The sequence below is a fragment of the Myxocyprinus asiaticus genome, chromosome 8 (assembly GCF_019703515.2).
Source record: "Myxocyprinus asiaticus isolate MX2 ecotype Aquarium Trade chromosome 8, UBuf_Myxa_2, whole genome shotgun sequence".
Lineage (NCBI taxonomy): Eukaryota > Metazoa > Chordata > Actinopteri > Cypriniformes > Catostomidae > Myxocyprinus > Myxocyprinus asiaticus.
In genome coordinates this window covers 32,734,107-32,753,190 of record NC_059351.1, presented here as the reverse complement: position 1 = coordinate 32,753,190, position 19,084 = coordinate 32,734,107, and the positions used below count along the sequence as shown (strand labels likewise).

The window sequence follows — 19,084 nt, the reverse complement described above, 5'->3', positions numbered from 1 at the left end:
GTCATAAATCTACCAGGTTTTAACTTTGGAGAGTGGGTAAATAAACCAAGACACATTAGCAGTTTATTTACAGTTTTCCCTAACTGCCTTGCTTTTAATTTTAATACATAACACAACAGCACACACTGATGCTCAAGTTTTTTAATAAAAATAAAGCTACAATGGTGCCGTTACAGCACTTACAGATTATTCCTTAAATTAAATGTAAATTCCTTGTTTGCAGGGTGCATACAATCTCATATTCATATATTTTATTAATGGTAAACATTCAAAGTATGATTCAGAAAAACTCAAGTGTTTTAAAATTTTATTAGACAAAAATTTGTAATTGACCTCAAATGATGTCAACAGCAAAGCTCCTCAAAACTCCATTGATTTCATAGCAGGCTAAAGATATATTCTATCCCCGAGCCCTACCCCTAAACCTAACCCTTGCAGAAACCTGTGCATATATGTAGATTTAAAGTTAAACATGATTTGGCTGATATATGAGCCTTTTTTAGCAGTGAGGACCACCTAAAATGTACTCACTAGTGGGTTTTCTACAAGTTTCACTATATTAGTGAGAACATTTTCAAGTGAGGACTTAGAGCGCACTGGGAATTGGGCATTCCAAATTGGGGAGAAAAAGGTGAGAAAAATAAATAAATAAATAAATAAATATAATATCGTTTATCGCAATTATTTCTGGGACAACATATCGTCCAACAAATGTAGTTATCGTGACAGGCCCATTACCGAGTTCTGTTGAAATCAGGACTTGAACTTCCAACTAGAGCACTACATCTCTTTTAAGAACACACTTTCTACCATGGCTCGGACCAATGTGAGTTTTTAATATATTCTCTTCAGTCTAGAAACATACATGGGTCCCCAAGTTTTACCCTTTTGCGGAATCACTAATTGTCCCACTGATGGATGGAGGTTGGCATAGTTGAAATTATCAGATAGTGAGTCAATTAACTTGTGCTCAAGATCCAGAAGCTCCACCCCTTGATAGGAAGCAAGGACAGCCTCCACAACTGATTGGTTCTCTGCAAGTGACATGGTGCACGTGGAGTAGACAACCAGTCCTCCAGGACGCACTGCTGCTAGGGCTGAGCTGAAAAACAACAAAAACATAATTACACTCACTTACAACCAAAATGTATTCTTAAACGTTTTTGTCTTGGGTAGTACCCCCACAACCCCAGTCAGTCAGTCTCAAGTATACTTTCTTTAACACCAAACCTGAAATGTGTTCCTTCTAACTCATACGTAGAGCCGAGGAGGGTGGGGCCGGGCTGGAATGACGCACGCCCGATCCCCAATCAGCCTCATGGGGCACGCGAGGGATAAAGGCGGCCGTGGACGACAGTTCGAGAGAGAGAGAATTACAGGCAGCTGCCCTGCGTGTGTTTTTGGTTAAGTTGTTCATTAAACTATTATTTATATTCTCAAGCCGGTTCTCGCCTCCTCCTTCCCTAGAACCACTGGTGCAGAAAACCGGGAAGGAGGAGGGATGCCCGTCGCAGAGTCCTCGACACTGCTGTCCACCCAGGGGAGCGCCGCTGCCATCCGCTGGGGGACGGAGTAGCCCGACCACCCGGACGTGGGGAACGGCCGAATATGATAGATGTGGGTGAGAAACAGATCAACATTTAAATCCTTTTTTACTATAAATCACCACATTTGACCAGCCCCAACCAGTAGGTGGCTGAGTGTGAAATTGAGTGATGAAAATGTAGATTTACAGTAAAAAATTACTAAAACAGCACTACAGGGAGACATGAAGGACAGCCGATCGTCCTCGCAGTGGCAGACCACGTGTAACAACACCTGCACAGGATCAGTACATCTGAATATCACACCTGCAGGACAGGTACAGGATGGTAACAACAACTGCCCGAGTTACACCAGGAACGCACAATCCCTCCATCAGTGCTCAGACTGTCCGCAAAAGGCTGAGAGAGGCTGGACTGAGGGCTTGTAATCCTGTTGTAAGGCAGGTCCTTACCAGACATCACCGGCAACAACACCGCCTATGGGCACAAACCCACCTTCGCTGGACCAGACAGGACTGGCAAAAAGTGCTCTTCACTGATGAGTCGCAGTTTTGTCTCACCAGGGGTGATGGTCGGCCTAGCGTTTATCATCGAAGGAATGAGCATTATACCGAGGCCTGTACTCTGGAGCGGGATCAATTTGGAGGTGGAGGGTCCGTCATGGTCTGGGGTGGTGTCACATCATCATCAGACTGAGCTTGTTGTCATTGCAGGCAATCTCAATGCTGTGCGTTTGGAAGACATCCTCTTCCCTCATGTGGTACCCCTCCTACAGGCTCATACTCACATGACCCTCCAGCAATACTGTTTATTCTGTGTAATTTCCTGCAAGACAGGAATATCAGTATTCTGCCATGGCCAGCGAAGAGCCCGGAACTCAATCCCATTGAGCACGTCTGGGACCTGTTGGATCGGAGGGTGAGGGCTAGGGCCATTCCACCCAGAAATGTCCAGTAACTTGCAAGTGCCTTGGTGGAAGAGTGGGGTAAAAATCTCACAGCAAGAACTGGCAAATCTGGTGCAGTCCATGAGGAGGAGATGCACTGCAGTACTTAATGCAGCTGGTGGCCACACCAGATAATGACTGTTACTTTTGATTTTGACCTTCCCTTTGTTCAGGGACACATTATTCAATTTTTGTTAGTCACATAGTTAGTATATACAGTATGTACAAACACACACATACTGTATATAAATAAAAGGAACATTTACAGGGTTCCCAATCTTTTCAAGGCACAATTTTCCAGGACATTTTATATGCCCAACAAGTGTAATATTTAAGCAAAAACACATGCGTCCATTTAAATGGAGCTTTTATTTTGGCTTTTCTGTTTGTTTTTGATGGTAGTTTCTCACCTCCAGATTTAAACTGCAAAGTAGTTTGCCCAGTGTGATTATTAATCCCCGTAAAAGGTGTGATTCATTTTAATAAGTACATAGTCTGTCTGTGCACTTCAGAGTTCTCTCTATCATCTCACACACACACAAGAGTACACGTGATGATCATAATGAGGTGTTTTCAGTGTATGAGTGGCCGGCTCCAAGCATTCATTTTGAAGTGCACATCACTTGCAGATTATTTATTTATTCAATTAAATCAGATACTTTTTTAGTGTAATTATCACACTAGGACACATCACAATTTTAATTTGATTAATTGTACATTCAAACATTCATTTTCGTCCAGATATAGACACAAGTTGCCAGAAGGCAGGCATACCAGGTTTTCCTGGGTGCGTGGAGCATGCGTCAGTAATATGGGAGCAGATCCAGTCTGCCAAGAGAGATAAGAAAGACATCCTATGTAGTCTGGTTGGACTAAGCTAACATAGTCTGGTTGGACTAAGCAAATGCCTATGGATCAGTTCCACACCAGCTTGTTAGCTATGCACTGAAGGTACTATGGGGACTTGAAGATATGTCATGCAACACAGGACTACACAACATGATGGCTGCAACTGGAAAAAGGAATAGTGATGGGATGTTGAAATCTCTCCCATCCTGTTCATGGCTGTATTTGAGATCATCCTAATTGGTGCAAGACAAATGGTCAGAGGAATCCGTGCACAATCTGGGGTGAGATTGCCAGCTCTGCGCAGTTATATGGATGATGTCACAAGCATCCTCCAGACTGCTGCATGTACAAACCGGCTCTTGAAAAGGTTGGAAGAGCTACTGGCATGGGCCAGAATGAAGATTAAGCCAACAAAAATCACGTACTCTATTAGAAAGGGGGTGAGGGATGATCGGATTTCATTTGAGGTGGAAAGAATCTTGTTTGTGTCAGAGCAGCCTATTCGAAGTTTAGAGAGAAAATACACCACAGATCTTTCAGACAAACACATGGCAGAGTTGGTCCTGAAGCAACTGAAAGAGGGCCTGGATAAGATAGACAATTATCATCTCCCAGGCAAATTCAAGCTTTGATGTTACCAATTTACACTCTACAATCGCCTGATGTGGCCGCTAAAAATGTGTGAGATTTCTGTAGCGGCAGTGGCAAGGATGGACGCCAAGGCCAACAGTTATATCAGGAAGTGGCTGGGCCTGCCACACTGTCTCTCAGATTTAGCTTTGTTTGGAAGAAATGCTTTACAACTGCCTCTAAAATAACTCACTCTGGGCTACAAGCAGGAAAAGACCAGGCTTATTTTGAAGCTATGGGAATCAACAGACCAGGCAGTGAGGGCAGGTCAAGTCCAAGTCCGAACAGGCAGAACTTGGAAGGCAGAGGAGGTCGTAAACCAGGTGGTTTCAAGACTGAAGCATCAAGAGACTGTTGGAAGAACACAGTCAGGAAGAACAGGCCTTGGATGGGGGGTGGCTCCCAAACTGTAGTCAGCAGTCTCCCAAAATCAGAGGAAAGCAATGGTAGTTCCAGAAGTAACTAGGATGGAAGAGGAAGGATATGAGGTTAGAGCAGTCAGCCAGCAGCAGCAAGGGCATTGGACCATATGTGAGGGGATAGTGTTAGGATGGGCTGACCTGTGGAAGATTCCCCAGGCTAGGCTAAGTTTTCTAATAAGATCCACCTACGATACCCTACCAAGCCCTGGGAATGTGTCTCTGTGGTATGGCAAAGAGGAGAGTTGCCCCATCTGTGAGGCCCCAAGAGCAAACTTGCAGCATATATTGGTTGGGTGCAAGATAGCCCTGGCACAAGGACGGTACAGGTGGCGGCATGATCAGGTCCTGCGGAAGCTGGCAGAGATCCTAGAGGTGCATAGAGTGAAGGCAAACAAAGGCAACTATGCTCCCCAGAGGAAATCTTGGTACCTGGAAGTGATTGGTTAATGTTGATCGGCCTTGGCCAGCAGCTAAAATTTCCTACCGAGGTTGCCATTACCTCCTTGAGGCCAGATGTAGTATTGTGGTCGACTTCAGCTAGGAAAATAGCAATGATTGAGCTTACTGTTCCATGGGAAGAGGGTCTGGAGACAGCCTATGAGAGGAAGAAGCTAAAATATGCTGATCTGGCTGCAGAGTGCAGGGAAATGGATGGAGGACTGCCACCTACCCTGTGGAGGTTGGATGCCGAGGTTTTATGGGATCATCAATGCAGCACCTTTTTAAAGACATTGGCATCGTAGCAGCAGCTTCAAAAAGGAATTGGCAGAGGAAGCTGAGAAAGGGAGTTTCTGGCTATGGTTAAGAAGGAAAGACAAAAAGTGTGTGTGTGTGGGGGGGGGGGGGGTTCAGAAGTAGGAAATTGAAGAATAGGAAACTGGATGATATGTGGTGAGGGCTTGTGCTGAGGTATTATGCCATCTGGAACCGGTGGCACTGAGTTACTGAGAGATACGGTGCCAGTAGGGCACAGAGTACGCATCTCAGTGCCAGTTGGCCAACGGGCTGGCGCGTATGGTCGTGTCGAGGTATTATGACATCTAGTGCCCTGGTTGCAAGTAATTCGTAAAGGAAGAATGTCTGGATGGGAAGGCAAGGATGAGAGGTGTCGGAGGGGATCCGGAGTCCAGCTGCAGGGGATGGCAGGGAGACTGACCGCTGCCCCACCACCAGACGTTCCAGGACTAATGGGGCAAAACACTGAAGATAGATGGCTCCCGGCTGATGACCCCGCAGCTGGGCTGAAGGCACTGGTGGAAGTGCGGTAGCCAATAATGCCCGGCAGATTCTTACAGCTACCTGTGCACCTGTTCATATTCCACGATATTGTGCATTTTATTGCTAATGCCATTTTTACGATTAGATCCCATGTTTTCCGCGGTATAAGCGGACTCCAATCGTTGAATGATTGAAAATTAATCCACATCCTGAGGTATTAAGCCAAATCACCATGCTACCAACCCAGTGTGAATTCATTTTTTATTTTTAAATCAGGGGTCCGACTGTCATCATTGTCTAAATTTTATAACTCACAGGGATGCAAACTCATAAGTGGTGAAAAAGGTGAGACACTGATCCACGAACATGTTCTCCATTTTTTTTTTTTTTTTTTTTTAAAGAATAAGCTAAAAGCACCAACTTAAGCTATCTGAATGATTCAAGTATAGCGAATTATCTGCATAATTGTACAGATTTAGCTGCAAAAATAAAGGGTACTTTGTTGTGGCTTGCTTCCGTTTCACAAATTTGTTCAGTTTAATTAATTGACTAGTTTAGTGACTACTTCTGGAGATGCCAATAGGTGGTAAAAAAATATGCATCTTATGTGCTATGAGTGAGTCACTGAATAATTTTCAGGTGTTTACGACTGAAATCTGCCAAGAGACTTTATAGTATTTAAGCATTATATGAACAAAGCAGATCTATAGTTTTCCTTAAGTTTGTGAACTGCCGAGCATGACTTTTCATCCAAAAGGATAATCAATAATAGTCCAATAATATTAATGAGTATCAATTACGTCTTTACCTTCTCCTTTATTAAAATTTGCATGACAAATCTACTGACTTCAGTAAAATGTTTAAGCATTATAAGAATAAAGCAGATGTACGGTTCCATTTTCCTACAGCATTTAAAATGCTGAGCATGACTTTTATCAGAAAAGACAACAATAATAGCCTAATAATAATAGTTTCAATAATGTCCTTTGGTCAATGTAAAGTGCATTTCACATGAGTTGAGTCAAGGCATCAACGTTCTGTTCAACGACAGCGTTAAGAGGCGCTTTGCCCTTCCACGTGACCAGCATTGCAGAAAGCGTCGCAGAGGGGCGAATTTATGAGTTTGCCATGTAAGAAAGCGGGAGGTGTGCACAATAAACATTGGAAACATGTATTTGGAATAAAAAAATAAAATAAAAAAAAAGGCAATTGCTTTGATTGCAGAAAATAAAAAGGACTTGTTTAGGTCTTGGTGGTTTTTTTGTTTGTTTGTTAGTTTTTTTGGGTAAATGTAATTACTGTAGTTCAATAACTGTGGTCTCTGGATAACCGGAAACGATAAGGTAATAATTAAAATAAATTACGAGACATTCAAAATCTCTTAATTTGGACAGTTTAAAAATATTTCTCGTAGCTTTATATTTTCCAAGACATAATTTGTGAGAGGCAAAAACGTGTGTGAAAAACACTTTAGTGTGAAGTTGGAGCCGAGGTTGCGCTCACGCGTCACTTCATAGACTTCAATGTATTCGGCAGTGCTGATGCAAGTCATGTACAAGCCCCTCAATGTGTATAAACAGTCACTTTTATGCATTAATAGCTCTTCCGCCCTTTTCTCACATGCCGATGCTGAAGTAAATGAACAACATACCCCTCTCATTCAGTCGGTCGGTACATGTACCAGGTCATTCCGTTTGTTTATGAATGAGAAATTTCACGAGTGCCGCTTCCCACTGTGCACGTGCCAAGCACGCGATTGGCTGTAGCTGTAAACAATCAAGCGATCTGCCTCGGTTGGACCACGGTTGCCAAACACATGACTGGACGCTGCTGTAATCAATCACGAGTGTGTAAGCATCCTTAACCGTTGACAACGTTTCATAAATGCGCAGCCGCCGGCAGTGACAAAACAATACGAATGTGTGTATTCGACTCCTATTCCAAGTCCCGATCGTTACCATGTTTTTGTACATGTAACGAAAACCTTGCTAGCAACACAGCCAAACGGTTTTATTATACTAAACTATTTTCCAGGACAAATAATTACATTCCATAACTTTTCCATGACTGGAAAACTGCATTGCAAAATTCCAGGTTTTCCAGGATGCGTGGGAACCCTGATTTACCTCAAGAAAGTGATCCAATATCCATAGTAATTAGCTTGAAAAAATTAACTCCAGAGAAGAGCATATTGCAAAAATGTGAAATACCATGACTGTCAGAGATGCGACAACAGATGCGGAGTGGATACAACTCATTTCATAGCATTTTAATCCTCATTGAATGCGCAATCTCTCCATTGATGCGCAAAATCCAACAGCTTCGAGGTGTGTTTGTGCTGTGTATTTGCACAGTGTGAGTGCAGGTGCATGTCTAAGTGTAAATACATAGATATGTTCTAAGTATGCTTTGAGCCTGGATTGACATTATATAGATATTTATATAGAAATTTTATATTAATATGCATATCTTATTTAAGTCTTAATAATTAAATGTATGCTTGAATAAATCTTCCAATTCTTTCAAATAATGTCAAAAATATTTTGAAATATTTAGAGACTGTTTTCTCAAAAACAAGGTTTTATGACAGCCGTGATTTAAATGATTATATCTCGACAATGGTTTGGGACAAAATCATAAATATTATATCACTAGAAAGCTGGGACCGGTCTTTTAACTTTAGTGCATAAATCTCAAAATGTGATTGTGTCAGTGAGACTCAGAATTATAGAGCAGGTCAGACATGAACATGTGTGAGTGTCTGAGGTGGATACTTACCAGAGCAGTTCTTTCTGTAAGAATGGAAGTTGAGCTTTTTCCTTTAGCCACATTTCCCCTTGGTGGATATCAGGGGTATAAAGCCAACTCCGGTCATTAGAGCATGGGGTATCTACAAGCACCTGACACAGAAGGACAGAGCAACACATGCAGACAAACACACATCAGAGAGCAGGCTTTAACTCCACAGGGAGGAAAAAAAACAGTGTAAGAAACAGAAGGGGAATATTTCATGTTCACCTGGGGATGGTGAACATAATACAGAGAGCAAAGCAGAGGGACAGCAGGGACCTGCCAGTATGGGCCTCATTAGCTCTTTAAAAGAACCAACACACTCATACCATCCTCTGTGAAACAGCAAATAAGAGAGGGGCTGAAGGAGATAGTGGAAACTCTAAACACCTGGGGCCAATAATAACAAAACACACCTGAGCTTGAATTTTCTACAGTGGTTAAACAAACAACTAACACAAACAAAGATAATCTCCCAGAAAGATGCAGAAGAGGGGACAGAATGAAAAATACCAAGCCATCCGTAACATTGTCTCTTTCCTCCCTCTTCTACTTCCAAAGTCTCTGCCCACGTCTGAATATGTATACTTTCCTACTAAACAGTACACAAAAAGCAGTACGTCAAATGAGGAGGATACGCTAATACACGGTACTCATGAAAGAGTAAACCGGACGAGGTACTTCATCTGCTGAGATTCTGAAGTGTGCAACCACTGGACAATTTACCATAAAAGCACAGGAGCTGAGAAGCTGGCAGATTCAAACATTGAATTAAAATGTTGGAGAACCGTGGCTCTGGTGAGTTTTTTTCCCCCCTAGTGTGTTTTAGGTAACGACAAAGTTGTTCCTCGTGGTTATATTTTATTTGCTTGACACCAGAGTACGGTAAATTATTTGTGCAGTTGTTGTTAATATGTCATATTTCCAAGAACATATGGGTCTGGAATGTATTTATACAAAGGCTGTCGAAATAATGTGGTTAATGCCTCCTTATTGTACTTAAATTCCATGATAAGGAATTTTTCCTCACTATGGAGCAATTTAAGCTTGAATTACCATCTTCCTGATTTTGCGAGTCGCTGTCAGCAGAGGGCAGACATACAACAAACTGACAGCTGGACGGTGCACAGCCACTTTTGTTTTTTTTAAGTTTCAAACTACATTCAACTTGACAGTGTCCAAAAATGCAGTGTTTATGGCTAGGGACACTCAAAACCAGTTAAATGTGATGCAACCACGAGACGCTGCAAAAGCTTCCATCTGACGCATGCAGAACCTGTTATTGTATTCTGTCTGCAATATTTTATTTATTTATTTTTCCCTGGTTTGTGAAAACAGTCCAAGTCTAACAAACTCTACTACAAAATTGGTTGCTGTGGACTGAAGGCCAGTGATTGGCTTATGTTCAATACTGAAAATAAACCAAACAATATATTAACTTCTAAAGCCACTTTTTGTATTGTCTAATCTATGCTTTACTCTTCTGCCAATAATGTGAAGTCTGAATTATCTGAATTTGTATTGGTATTTTATATATAATTATTTTGATTATACACATTGAATTATATTTATTTTGGGTTTTTTGTTCCAGCAAATATTATGTCATTAATCAATTATATGTCATAATTTACACAAAACAATATCTATTGACAGTGCTTATTTATATTACACACCCGCATAACTAAAGAATAGTCTTTGTCAGCTGTTGAGAAGCAAGTTCTTCATCTAATTTAGTACTTACTCTGAAAGTAGGGAGATTCAGATGGAGCTTCTCTTTTATTTGCATGCTTTTTCTCAACAGATCCTCACCCACCATACCCCTCATCCCTTGCTCCAGCTAAGCTCACCTTTCTTGGCTTACTTTGAGACTACTCTCTCCTCATTAGAACTGCCTGAATCTGCCTTGTCAAGCTGACAATTGAGCCCCAATGTTTTTCTCCCTGCCAGCTTTATATTAGAGCCTCTTAATTCCCTTTCTTAGCGCTGCAGTCTGTCTGGCTAAAAAAATGCCGGGGGGGTTCTCCAGAGACAAATTTTACTAAAGGACATGATGGTGGAGAAAGACCCCCGTGGGCTTGAGGCGATGATCTAGGAAAGACAGCACAATTAAGAGGAAAAGCAAAACCTGTTACCCTGATCGAAGTGCCGGTGCTGATAAAAGAGATTCAGTCATGGAATTCATTGCATTCAGAGACATAATTGTTTGACATTTCAGGAGAGGAAGTTTAATAATCAGAGCTTGAATGTGTAACTGTGTCTACTCTGCCAAAGCTCCCAAGTATTCTAAGTATTGCACCAATGTGAGCAGATGGTCGCTCAGTGTAATAACACTGCCACCTTCTGGTTAACCCCATGTATCACAGTCAGGTGTGTTATTGCTATATTCAGCACATTAAACAAACACACGTTGTGCAATGAAAAGCTAATCTTTCATTGCACAGCACCCACCCTGAGCCGTTTTCATTTAAAAACATCACAACACCTCCTGTCACATTGTATATTCATTTACCTTTCTGCTCAGTGGCCCGATTCTTTTCTGCACCAGAAGAGGATAATACTCAGTCAGCAGTATATGGGCACCTTAAAGCACCGCATTCAGTGCTTGATTGGCATGTTTTGCCTGGAAGGCTGCTAGTGACCTGCCTAGTGTCTCATCACCCGTGATGAGAGGGAAAAATTGTGTACATATGCAGCTTTTTCAAATGAATGAGTGTGCAGGAACCTCTATTCCACCTTGCTGTTTTTTTGGTAGCTTCTAGATGGAAAGTAAGGGCTTGCATTAAGCAATAGGCCAACTATGATAAATGGAGTTAGGAAACAGTCCTAGTGATGTCATAAAGGTTTATGTGAGAGCGCCCCTGTGACATTCACAAATAGGCACAGTTTAAAAATAAATAAATAACATTTTGATTGATGACATTCTGGGGAAGTTAATTCAGTGCACTAAGCTCCTGCAGTTAACAGAATACAACCTGAGTCTAACAAATGTTAGGTAATGTTCTCGCCTATAAAGAGGGCATTTAATGATTAATTCTGGTTAAATATCAGATTTTAAAATAGTCCAAGGATGGGTTAAAGGTTTTAGTTTTGTCATCTATAACAGATGAGCAGTGGCGAGTGTAATACCTTGTCGTAAACCCCTGGCTGTGTGCTCCCGATGCTCCTGCCATCCAGATGGGTCACTGAAAGCAGGTGTCGTAGTGTAGGAGGAACATATGACTCAAGAGTCTTCAATAGCCAACTGTGTCTGTGTTCATTCACCTCATTGCAGTGCAGGAGCCCTAAGAGTTCAATTTTACCACATGATCAAGTGTGCAGGGCACATCAGAAATTTACTACATCATAACAACTGCTGACATAAACCACTTTCCAAAAACCAAAGCGGTTCATCTAATTATCCTTAATCTTTTAAAATGAAATACATTTTAATACATTTAATACTTTAATGGTGCCTGCTTGTGTTCAGCACCAAAGCCAGCTGTTATAGAGCACATAAGTCGGGTTCCGAAAGTAAAAATTCCATTAATTTTCTCCATAGGCTAATTGATTTAACGATAACTAAAAAAAAACCTTTGAAAATACAGACCTACCTTGAGTTACAAGGTTGTAAACGAAGGTATATGCCTCTCTTTAAGACATCAGTCTGCATTATTTCAACTTCATTGTTTAAAAATTGTGTTTAATAGAGGAATTCCTGGTGAAGAATTATGCTAAGATCCAGCGAAGAAAGATCCACCAATCACAGAATCACGGCCAACCAATCAAGCTCCGAATTGACCGCCCACTCCCATGATTTACTTTGAATGATGTAATCCAGTAGGTTTATACAGTATTTGCAAATATCTGAATATTTGAGAAGGGTATAGCTGCAAGCATTGCTCCAAAAGGGGGCAGGAGCTCCAAACCACCATTAAAGAAATAGGGAGCCCCTTACCTAACGCTTTCCCCAACCTTAACCGTGAGTGAAAGTGACCTGCCCTCTTTTGTAGATTCTGCCCCCATTTGGAGGTCTCCGGCCTGCAGCTATACCTACTTGGAATATTTTGCAATACAACTAAAAACATATGGTCTCTTTACTTATAATCAACTTTAAATCCTTAGCTTTTAATTTGATTACATCATTCGCAATGCTTCATGGGATTGTAGTTTGTGCTCTCATGACAGACAGTAGGTACACGGTCTTGTACCTTTGTCTTTTTGTCCGTTTTCATTTTTTTTTTTTTTTTTGCTTCAAATCAACGTTTGCACTGTTGTGATTGACATAGTTGGTTCGGTTCATGGCTTAAAACTCTATTATGAAGGATTTTATGAAATTCCTATGGAAGGAATGAATGGGAAAAAATACTTCCACAAACCAAGACAGCTAAAAAAGTGGGTGGGCAATGTTGCGTTCAACTGAAGAAATCAGTGAAGCAAACTATATTGGATCAGATGGCAAACCCACAACATGTAAGCTTTGTTTTTCATTTCATAGGCACAGACATTGGCCATTTACATGGAAATCTTACATGTAATGTAATTTTTCATAAGCAAAAATGCTCTTCTACCATCTTAGTCTGCGACTAATTGAAAATAGGGTGAATGTTTGGGGGAAACAAATATGCTAAAATGCACTTATATCAACTCAGTATGAGACCAGAGTATGAAATTAACTTTTTTTGCCCACCAGCCACAGTGGCAAATGAATGCCTAATTTTACCAGCCACTTTGATTTTTCATATATATACACTGATATCTTTATGACCACTCACGGGTGAAGCAAATAACATTGATCATCTCCTAACAAGGGCACATGTCAAAGGTCTGGGTAGATTAGATGGTAAGCGAACAATCAGTTCTCGTAGTCAACATGTTGAATGCAGGAGAAATGGGCAGATGTACAGACCGGAGTGACTTTGACAAGGGCCAAATTAGTATGGCCAGACGACTGGGTCAGAGAATCTTTGAAACGGCAAAGTTTGAAGGGTGCTCCCGGTCAGCAGTGGGGAGTACTTACCGACAGTGGTCTGAGGAGGGACAAGTCACATTCCGGCGACAGGGTTGGCACCAAGGCTCATCGATGTGCAAGGGTAACGAAGGCTATCCTGTCTGGACTGAATTCACAGAACATTTTAATGATTGTTACGAGAGGAATGTGTCACAACACAGTGCATCGAAACCTGCTGTGTATGAGGTTGCATAGCCGCAGACTGGTCAGAGTGCCCATGATGACCCCTGTCCACTGTCAAAAGCACCTACAATGGGCATGCGAGTGTCGGAACTGGACCTTGGAGCAGTGGAAGAAGGTCGCCTGGTCCGATGAGTCCCGTTTTCTTTTACATCATGTGGACGGCTGTGTACGTGTGCACCATTTACCTGGGGAAGTGACGGCACCAGGATGCACTGTGGGAAGACAACAAGCTGGTGGAGGGAGTGTGATGCTCTGGGCAAAGTTCTGCCACCTACATAAACATCGTTGCAGACCAGGTACACCCCTTCATGACAATGGTATTCCCTGTTGGCAGCGGCCTCTTTCAGCAGGATAATGTGTCCTGCCACACTGCACACATTGTTCGGGAATGGTTTGAGGAACATGATGAAGTGTTCAAGGTTGCCCTGGCCTCCAAATTCCCCAGATCTCAATCCGATTGAGCAACAGTGGGATGTGCTGGCAAACAAGTCCGATCCACAGCGGCTCCACTTAGGCCACTGCCATCAGGGAATACCATTGCCATGAAGGGTGTACCTGGTCTGCGACGATGTTTAGGTAGGTGGCACGTGTCAAACTGAAGTCCACATGAATGGCCGGACCCAGGGTTTCCCAGCAGAACATTGCCCAAAGCATCACACTCCCTCCACCAGCTTGTGGTCTTCCCACAGTGCATCCTGGTGCCATCTCTTCCCCAGGTAATCAGCGCACACGTACACGGCCATCCACATGATGTAAAACAAAACGGGACTCATCGGACCAGGCGAATTTCTTCCACTGCTCCGAGGTCCAGGATCAATGCTCGCATGTCCATTGTAGGCGCTTTCGACAGTGGACAGGGGTCATCATAGGCACTCTGACCAGTCCGCGGCTACGCAGCCCCATACACAGCAGAGTGCAATGCACTGAGTGTTGTGACACATTCCTCCCATAACCATCATTAAAATTTTCTGTGAGTTGTGCCACAGTAGACCTTCTGTCGGTTCGGACGAGACGGGACAGCCTTAGTTGCCCTCAAGCATTGATGAGCCTTGGGCGCCCAACACCCTATCACCGGTTTGTGGTTTGTCCCTCCTCGGACCACTGATGGTAGGCACTCACCACTGTTGACCAGGAGCACCCCACAAGCCTTGCTGTTTCAGATATGCTCTGACCCAGTCATCTGGCCATAACAATTTGACCCTTGTCAAAGTCGCTCAGGTCTGTACTCCTGCCCATTTTTGAGAGAACTGATTGTTCATTTACCATCTAATCTAATGCCCTTGTTAGGAGATGTTCAATGTTATTCATACATTTTTAATGTTTTGGCTCATCAGTGCTCATAGTTAAATATATTTTAAACAATGTTATTTTAGAATATAACATCTAATACCAAGCTATAATTATCATAAAAATAATTTTTAAAAATTGAAATGGAGCCTAAATAGTAGACAAGCACAGAAGAGATACTTGTTCCATTGGTGAAATTCTTAAATTAATCAAAGAACTATCAGACTATCAACTATACAGGTACATAGTAACATGGAGTGAATAAATAGCTTTTAATTTATCAAACAAAGAGAGGAATGGAGCTTGTGATTAGACATGCTCCAGTCACTTATTTCATATACATTTCTCATGGCAATGTACATGTGTAAATGCACAGATGTACTAAGTTAAACTCTCTGGACTAGTCTGACACTCACCAGGAGTGGCTGTCTGTAGTATGGCCAGACTTTTGCCCCCAGGAGCCGCACAAAGGTCAAGCACCTTTTCTCCTTCCCTCACATCCAGGGACAGTACTGGGAGAAGGGAGGCTGCATTCAGGAGGTAGTACTGTTTAAGCCAGCCCGGATGGTGCCCTTGGTTTGGAAGACGCACTGGATCTCGGTGAATAAAACACTGCAGGGGAACATGTGCTCTATGGGACTGGGATTCAGGATGTACCTGTGGAAGGAGGCTTGTGTATCCTAGTGCTGTGAGGCCCTGCTGGAGGTTTGTAAGGTCACTGAAGCGATTAAGCAGGACACCATATTGCCACAAGTGTGGATTCAGTAGCACATCCCTAGAGACATAAAACATTCATGTAGGGTGTGTAACCTCAAAGAACCATACCAAGATGTTCTGAGACTATTTATAAAAACAGTGAAAAGCAAATCCAGCAACACTCATGGAATGGAGAAATATAAGGAAAAAACTTTATTTGCCAATGCTTTTCAGTGCACACAGGCCTTCATCAGGGATAAAGCTTTTAGTCCTGATAAAGGTCTGTGTGCAGAAACACGTTGTCATGCATGTCATGGTATAGCAATGGTATCAGATAATAGCATGGTACTTGGAATATACCATTGTACTAAATGAGTACCTTATTCATATACCATGGAATTTACAAGGTACTTCAAAGAATACCATGATACAGATCCAAAAGAAAAACATGTGGTTAGAGAAAACATGCTGAAGACTGCACAAAGTATTTAGAATTAAAGCATTTCTATAATGATTGACAGAATATGGTTTTGAAAATGCCCTATAAAATTAACCAATACCAACCTTGCGCTTTGCCACTGCTCTCCAAGCTCTTCACTGTACTGTGCATCGAAATGTTGAAGTACAGACTTGCAAACCTGCCTCTGATGTTTAGATTTACACTTAGCTGCAAGCTGATGAGATAAGACTTAATATAAATGTTATAGTATAATCAGAGATTATTTAGCAGAGATGGGCCACTTCTATTAAAATGAATGGGAGAAACTGGAACGCTCAACCAAGAAGCTGAGTGCCCAATGGTCAATGGATGTAGAAAGGAAGTCCCGCCATTAGTTAAAAGAGCCAATCACCTGTCAATCAGCTCCAGAACCCGCATGCACCTTAGCTATACAAACCGGGAAAACTGCGTATTTTTAGCATAATATGAGGTAAAGAATCACAATTTATGATTACAGTATTGTCATGTTTTATTGCTGATTTGAAATATGTTCTTTGATCGTAATCTTGACCAATCGTTTTTTAGATTTTGGTCTCTCTCCATTCAAGTAGATAGGAGCTGCACTGGCATGACTGGAAATAGCCTTCCAAAGATGGCCGACAGTGGACTGGCTTGCTTGGTATAATCATAATTAAAAATAAATGTATATGATGTTTGACAAATACGTCAAATGCTTTAACTCAATATAATGCATGTTTAGTAAGTGTTGGCAAGGTTAGTTTCCGTTTTCATATGTACAGTAATTTACACATTTTCAGTTTGATGTGCTTTACTGCCAAACATTTGTGGGCCAATGATGTGACACGAATTATTTTGCCAGAAAAAATCCAAATTCACACAAAACAATTAATTGAATTTATAAGCACTTATTATTATTATTATTAATGAGTTGTGTACACGTGTGTATTCAAAGAGCAAGGAAAGTATTTGAATACCTTTTACTTGGTTACACTACTTGACATTTTTAAAGTCATTAAATTATTATTAATCAATATGTTTTTTGTTGTTTTGAAAATATTTTTTTTATTATTATGAAACAAACAGACATAAAGATTAAATTTCCATGAACTTGACAAGTGTTTTAAACAAATATATATCGAATTTGATCAGTTCGGACAAGTTTATCTGTTGATGACCTGTACATTCATATGGCCAAATTGCGGCTTAACTGCATAAAAGTACAATAGTGCAACGCATAGTGCACACCAACGTAAATTAATTTTAACGTGGAAAAAAACACACCACATATACTGAATAATTGACAAAGAATGATAAACATGACTAAAGAATACAACTAGATACGTAAAACAAACCTTCGTGTTGTGTGCGCTCACTGGAAGAGTGACAGTGCGCACACAGTGGCGTTGAGACGAGGAGAGCAGAAAACACTTAAAAGACTTCAAAAAGAGAATGGAGATGCTGGAAAAACTCTCACTGCAACAGAACTTCCGAGAAAACATTGACATTTGTGTGTGCACCGGTAAGGACTCGTTATTTTGGGTTATTTATTTCTCTTCAATTGTGCGGTCCGTCTTACTGTATTCCCCGAGAAACGTGGATCATCATATTAGTTCCGATTTTCCACAGCTGTGAATATATTTCGTAAAATACACTGCCTGGCCAATAATAATAATAATAACAACACTATATATTTAAGAGCCTGACTGGATCATTATTGCAGTGATTAATATGTTTCAGCTGGCAACAATTATTTTAACCCTAACTGATGCAGTGTGTAGTGTAGCTTCTCATTTCTTAAACAACCATGTCGGAAGACAAATCCCGTGGTCGTGAATTTTTTTTTTACTGTGTTTCAGAAGGGGCACATTATTGGCCTGCTTCAAGCAAAGAAAACAACTAAGGGGATTGCTGAAAGCACTGGAATTGGGTTAAGAACTGTCCAATGCATTATTAAAACCTGGAAGGATAGTGGTGAACCATCAGCTTCGCTGAAGAAATGTGGTCGGGAAAAAAACTTGAATAATCGTGATCTGAGATCACTGAAACGCTTGAAGTCACATCGTAAAAAATCGATAGTAACTCACCGTTATTTTAATGGCGAAAGTAAGAGCATTTCCACACGCACAATGCCACGAGAATTTTCAGGATTGGGACTAAACCGCTGTGTGGCCACAAGAAAGCCACTTGTTAGTGAGGCTAATCAGCAAAAACGACTTAAATTTGTTAGGGAACATAAAGATTGGACTGTGGAGCAATGGAAAAAGGTCATGTGGTCTGATGAGTCCAGATTGACCCTATTCCAAAGCGATGGGGCACGCAGTAAGAAGGGAGCGCATAAAGCGATGCACCCGGGTCAACTCTTCCGTCATCTATACAAGATCTCGGCCAAAAATGAATGCAACTCTGGATGGAAATAAATGTTGTGACGTTGCATAAGGTTGTTGAAACAGTGGCACAACAGATGCGTTCCGTAATCAAAGCTAAAGGCGATCCAACGAAATATTACAGTATGTGATGTATATATAAAAGTGTATATGTATTTTTGCCCTGTAGACTAGATTTACATCTATCAGTCTGTCTGACTGTCCCTCAAAATATTTGAACCCTTACAAAATGTAACCGCATTAGATAAAATACAAAAACAAGTGACAATCGTCATCGAGGCTGTCTCGTTTCAAAAAAGCGAGTAGGACACTTCGAATGCAGCCATCGAATGCGACCTTCTTTCACGGGAATTCGGATGATGCATGAGGTATATTCTTCGTGGGCACTCATAACCAACAATACTTTGCTTCAACGGAAATGTTAAAAAAAAAAAAAGGATGCCAATTTTCCCGTAAATATGATGTTCAAACGAAAGTAATGTTAATTCCCAAGTTGAAGTACCTCAGTAGATGAGTGCAGAGTATATAATATGTATAATTATATTAATACATAATTAAAATAAAGTATTAGACTAAAACTACACCTGTAAAATCTAATTTTTTTTCTCTTTACATCATTATAACTCTCCTAAAATGTACCTCATACAGTCCCTTCTAAAGGGACTTTGTTCCCTTCTCACTCAAAGCG

General features: G+C 41.3%; 1 protein-coding gene across 1 annotated transcript; it reads right to left on the bottom strand.

Annotated features, from left to right (window-relative positions):
• Positions 1–293: 293 nt before the first annotated feature.
• Positions 294–17,790, bottom strand: LOC127444842 (tRNA (cytosine(34)-C(5))-methyltransferase, mitochondrial-like). Its single transcript, XM_051704418.1, has 6 exons — positions 17,365–17,790; positions 16,117–16,226; positions 15,273–15,631; positions 11,526–11,680; positions 8,388–8,509; positions 294–1,102 (listed from the first exon to the last, which is right to left on the bottom strand). The coding sequence occupies exons 1-6, from the start codon at positions 17,515–17,517 to the stop codon at positions 835–837; spliced, it is 1,167 nt and encodes a 388-aa protein (XP_051560378.1). The 5' UTR covers positions 17,518–17,790; the 3' UTR covers positions 294–834.
• Positions 17,791–19,084: the final 1,294 nt, after the last annotated feature.

Coding starts and splice junctions, on each gene's coding strand:
- LOC127444842 (XM_051704418.1), bottom strand. CDS start 17,517: ATGTCAATGTTTTCTCGGAAGTTCTGTTGCAGTGAGAGTTTTTCCAGC. Junction 16,227..17,364: donor TGAGCGCACACAACACGAAG/GTTTGTTTTACG, acceptor TTATCTCATCAG/CTTGCAGCTAAGTGTAAATC. Junction 11,681..15,272: donor ACTACAGACAGCCACTCCTG/GTGAGTGTCAGA, acceptor TTGAACTCTTAG/GGCTCCTGCACTGCAATGAG.